We start from the raw sequence: 5,432 nt of genomic DNA on the forward strand, positions 1-5,432 counted from the left end.
TAAAAGTTGGCCTTCTCCACTTAAAAGGCCCGCCGTTCCCTCAGCATGCCCTTGAATATACCAATGAATATATGCATGAGGCGTATGCAATCTGCCCTTATTGCATGTTTCCTCTCGTACTGTACCAGAGACCTTTGTGAATAATGATGTTTGTGTGTGCTTCAGGCGACAGAGCAGTTTGCAAGTGACATCCTGCGAGAGGCCCTGGCTGGTGCTTACGCCAAATCCCCTCAGAACAGGTCAGAAATGCAATTTATTTTCTCTATCGTATAACCTGCTCAGGGCACCATGGCTTTTCACTATTTTTAGTGACAGATCTAATATCTCACTTTGGAGTTTAGTGGGAGTGCCGTTCAAACACAGCTATCAATTAGCTATGTGAATACATTAATACATTACACGTGCACTTTGTATATTGCTTCCAGGGCTCTGTAAGAAATCTTCAACAGCTTGAAATTATTATTCATACAAGAAAAAAAAGCGCACTTCTTGCGTTTGGCTCCTTCCTTGCCTGAAAGCACCCCCATACCCCCCACATCCTATCCCCCTATACCCCCCACACACACATACCCGACCCCCATACCGCTATCTTCTAAGCCAGTGGTTCTCAACCAGTGGTCCGGGGACCACCAGTGGTCCTTGAGGGGGTTCCAGGTGGTCCCCAGCAAAAGTAGTTAATACAGCGTCACAATCATTTTAACCACTTTATCCATTTATATATTGGCTATTTTTTAAATGTTTTAATAATTTAGATTTGTTTATAACATAAATCTTCTCTTCTGGGATCCCTGGCACAAAACCTTTTCAGGTGGGGGTCCGCAGCCAAATACATATCAATTTGGGGGTCCTTGGCATGAAAAAGTTTTAAAACCACTGTTCTATGCAGTTCTTATGTGAAAGCCCCCCCATACCCCCACAGTCTCCCACCTCCCATACCCCCCATCTTCTGAGCTGTTCCTACCTGTAAGTGATGTGAATGGGGGCATGCGCACTGTAGAGCTGCCCCCCTAGTGGCCATAATCTGGGTAAAAAAATGACTATGCAACTTTTACAGATTCAATGCAAATTAACACATTGAGTGCCAGGGGTGTTTTAAAAAAGTGTACGTTGAGTGCCTGGATTTTTAACCATTTTTGAACCTTTTTCAAGTAGTCACAAAATATTTTCAGTGATCACCGTCCTCACGGTGATCCCCTCATTACACACATAGAGGTCTCGTAGAATCGGGGGAAAAAGATTAAAAACATTCGGTAATCCGTTCCATAGTTGCAGCCAGTTGAAAATAGTCGAAAATACATAGTAAAAAACAAAAAGTACACAGGAGCCGAGATACAGGCTTTTGAAGTCATAAGTTAACCAGGAAGTGGATTGGAGTCTAAATCTTCGTAAAATGATATCTCCTGGTGCTTTTCTTTTTTTCATATTTTTTTCCAAATGTAACCATAACCGTTTTTGGCACACCTCGTTTGGATTATGAAAAACGGTCCGGACCGTTTTTGGCACTCAATGTGTTAAAAGGGGAAAAAGTAGCCTACCCAGTTGGACTACTTTGGGTGTGCTGTGGGACCCTAGACGCGCACACACACATACACACACATACTCGCTCCACTTATAGCATTAAGATTACGTCTTATTCTTTTCTGTCACGTTGCATACTGTGCTCAAAACGTCCTAACGCTGTCATGCGGTGTTTCCAGGGCTCCGAAAGAGATAACAGCCATGAATGTCCATGAGGCGGTCGGCAGCATCCCTACCTGTGACTTTCTCACCAACACACACATGGGTTACCTGGCCACGGACAACTGACCTATAATGACAATGACTTTGACTAGAAACTGACACACTAAGGCATGTTTTATGCTTCGTCCTATGACGTGTAACGTCGCTCGTCGCATGCCGAAAACGGCTGATCTACAAGCGTTGCGAGCTTGTACATTAGCTATTTTTGTCGCGTAACACCGTCGTAGTATATATTTTATACAAGGATACATTAAGCATAACTCTGAACCAAATGTTTGAAACGTCAAATGTGCTATCTGACGACAGGGGTGGAACTAGATTTAAAAAATTGGAACTGACTAAAACTGTTTGAATATCTTAACACCTAAGAATGATCCTAGCTGCTTTAGTTGCTATGTCTGACAATAACGCCTGACAAATATTGACGTACTGTATGTATTTACTTGATCCTAGAAGGGCTCTGCTTGCTGTTTGTAGCAACCACACTTAACATAGTTTCAAATGTTTGTAAGAACAATGTTTGAGAAATTGGTCTCGACTTGGAAAATGAATTGAGTGGTGCGCTCAACTCTATAAAAAAAATATTGTTTTAGTATATCCTGCGTAACAGTGGTTCAGTGGGGAGGTGGAGGTTAAGTGACTTGCTTTTGTGAAACAATATGGACGCACAGGTCCCCTCTGCTGGCCCTAATCCTATTGCCTGCTCCTCGGTACTGGGCACAATATTGCTTTCACTCGCTCGCTCGCTCGCTCAGTTCCCCCAGAGGAACTGAATTAGAGAGATTTATGAGTTACAAAATGGAAGCAGCCCATGTCGCCAATATTAAAATCCCTCATCAATTGAGTCAGCTCATCCTGACCGGGGAGCTGCTCCATGAGTCATAGTACACCGTTAGCCATGTAACTGTGAAAAGGGATGTATGTCATTCTTAACGTTGTGAATACAGTTGTTTTGTCAGATCAGGCTCGTTTGCTGTCGAGGGCATCCCGTTGCCAGGCCAACTAGCGATGTCTCATTATTGAACAACACTTTAATGATCAGTTTTAGAACTTTCTGGCATCTTGTGAAATGGCCATTTGGATTATTTTGTGCAAAAACAAAATCGGCTGTTCAATACAGTCAAATATTTTAGGAATAAAACTGTATTAGCCTTTTCCAAATTACAAAGCTGATTATTATGCTGTGTTGCATTATAACAATATCAGCTGTCTGCACTTAATCAAAGCTGTTGAGAAGCTCTCAGCTACCTTAACAATCCAGGGAATAAGTCACTGGATGCATCTCATTATCATTGTTGTGAGTCCAAGAGTGTTATAATTGTCTATTCCCAATGGATCACTGTAGGTCTACTAATTGCCAGTTTCAAGTACTGTTTAAGCTTGATTTATACTTCATTGAGCAGCAGTGTCGCACACCGCAAAATAGCCTCTGCAACGTGTTGTGAGCTTATGGATCGGCTATTTCCGGTGCGCGACACTGTGCGGTACAAAAGTATATTGAGTCCTTTAATCTTCTGTTGTCAATGTCATGATGTATCAACAATGTATGACCAATGTGATTTATATGAAGGTGTTGCAATTTCAGTTTTATTTTTATATTTCATATACAGTATCAATCACTGCAAACTGCAATGCCCCAACGTGTGAGTGTGTGTGTGTGTGTGTGTGTGTGTGTGTGTGTGTGTGTGTGTGTGTGTGTGTGTGTGTGTGTGTGTGTGTGTGTGTGTGTGTGTGTGTGTGTGTGTGTGTGTGTGTGTGTGTGTGTGTGTGTGTGTGTGTGTGTGTGTGCGTGTATGTACGTGTGTGTGTGTGTGTACGCGCAAGTGTGTGTAAGCAATTACACCTATCGGATGTGCTCATTTGGGATTGGAGTGCATGTGGATGCTAGTGTGCATTTTCTGACTGTAATTTTTATATGTAACGACTGAGGTGGGTGTTGTGTTGTAATAATAAGCGTTGTAAAATTTCCATGTTTGGATCGGCTGAGTGTAAAGTGTTTGGGCTAGGTGGTTGTGTTGTTTGACCAAATTTAACATAGTGTAGAAAATATCTGAACATTGTATTTTCATTTCAGTGGAAGACCAAAAATTTAATCAATATTCTTGTAATAAAAAAATAAAATCTGTTCAAATGATTGAGTGGTTCTAATTGTCCAATCTTAGGCTGCAGCCACACTGTGCTTAGTCTAACATCGACAGGCGATCAGAGATCTCCACCTACTGATACAGCTGGGGAAATTTTTATTCATTGAATGAGCCGATCTACAAGCTCGAGGTTGTAGATTGGCTATTTCTGAAATTGTTTTAAATTGTGAACGTGCCCAAAATAGGCCAGTTCATCAGCTAGTCGTTGATGAACTGGAAAAGAATAGCCTGGTTCCAGACCATAGACTCCACCCACTCACTGAGTGGACTGCTTCTCTGAAGATCAGAATGAAGCTTCAGTCTGATGGAAAAGACCGATTTACAGATGCTTACATACAGATGCTTATGTCTGAGAAATGGAAGCACATGCCACACACACAGTATGGTATGGTGTGTTAACCGTGAAAGCGTCTGTGTCATTTTAGATTTTAGCGTTGGCTATTCAAAAATAGCAGATAATAAGCTTGTCACTTTGTGCTGCGCTGCGAGCTTGTACATCTGTTATTTTTTAATATTTTTGAAAAATCTGTGTGAGAAAGTGTGAGAAGTACTGATTTAGAAGGCATTTGTAGAATCTGCCTCAGGTCTTAATGGGTTAATAAGACCTGAGGCCGATTCTACAACCGTTCTATTAACCGTTAGTACCATGATTATACTCCCTATGGCGCTGTTCAATTTAACCCTTAAGAGCTTTCATACACTGTCGGTGTTAAATTACCACTAAGTATTTTACCGTGCAACTCCTTTGCATTCAAAATGAGACAACATGAAAAATACAAACTGATGGAGAAAAGCGAAAAAGCAAACTAAAAGAAAAGTATTCTTTCTTTTAATGTAACGTCATTTACATTTCATATTTGCGCTTTTATTTTCTGAAACAACAGTTTTACAAAATAAATTAATAGACCCGAACAATACTTTCTCAAAATAGTAAACTAATTGAATAAATAGTATTTTTTTTCTTTTTTATTACTGTAATAAAAGACTTGCAGAGTTCTGGGGAACACGAAAACGGCAAAAAGTGCTTTGAGTGTACACACCACGACTTTGTCATCATGGGAATAGATCCAACAATATGTACAACAAAAGGACAAATCATTCAAAATCTACCAGTGTACACGTACACGCTGACATACACACGTATACGAGTACTGCATAGAGCAGCCATGTTCTCATTATGTCTATAGTGCTTCAAGGAAGAAAACAAAAGGTTGTTCAACTATTTTTGTTACATGCATATTAATTTCCATAGCAGTAGGGGTAAGGGAAGCTTGTAAAAGGTGAGTGGCTTTTACGTGACATCTGATTTTCACTCCTGGCTTATACCTAATTTATATTGCGTCGTACGATGGTGTCCCAAGCCGAAAATAGCAGATCCTCACGCTCAGAATGGGGTGGGATACCATCATACGACGCAGTATAAATTAGCCATTAAAATACTGAGGCGGCATCTCTACAGACTTTGCACACAGAATGTACATTCCCCTTGCATAGATTTCTTGTGGTCACGGAATAAAAGGAAAACTTCCTCTGGTTCGTTCCTTGTGT

General features: G+C 40.8%; 1 protein-coding gene across 5 annotated transcripts in view; it reads left to right on the top strand.

The window, feature by feature from the left end:
* yeats2 (YEATS domain containing 2) overlaps positions 1 to 3,865 on the top strand; it is a 42,598-nt gene extending 38,733 nt beyond the window's left edge. For all 5 annotated transcript variants that reach the window (XM_084057795.1, XM_084057799.1, XM_084057798.1 and 2 more), the window contains exons 29-30: positions 166 to 239; positions 1,698 to 3,865. In XM_084057795.1, the coding sequence (XP_083913921.1) occupies positions 166 to 239; positions 1,698 to 1,806 (183 nt within the window). In that variant the 3' untranslated portion in view covers positions 1,807 to 3,865. The remainder of the gene's footprint in view (positions 1 to 165; positions 240 to 1,697) is intronic.
* The last annotated feature ends 1,567 nt before the right edge of the window (positions 3,866 to 5,432 follow it).

Source organism: Gymnoscopelus microlampas, assembly GCF_963454915.1.
Source record: "Gymnoscopelus microlampas genome assembly, chromosome: 5".
Taxonomy (NCBI): domain Eukaryota; kingdom Metazoa; phylum Chordata; class Actinopteri; order Myctophiformes; family Myctophidae; genus Gymnoscopelus; species Gymnoscopelus microlampas.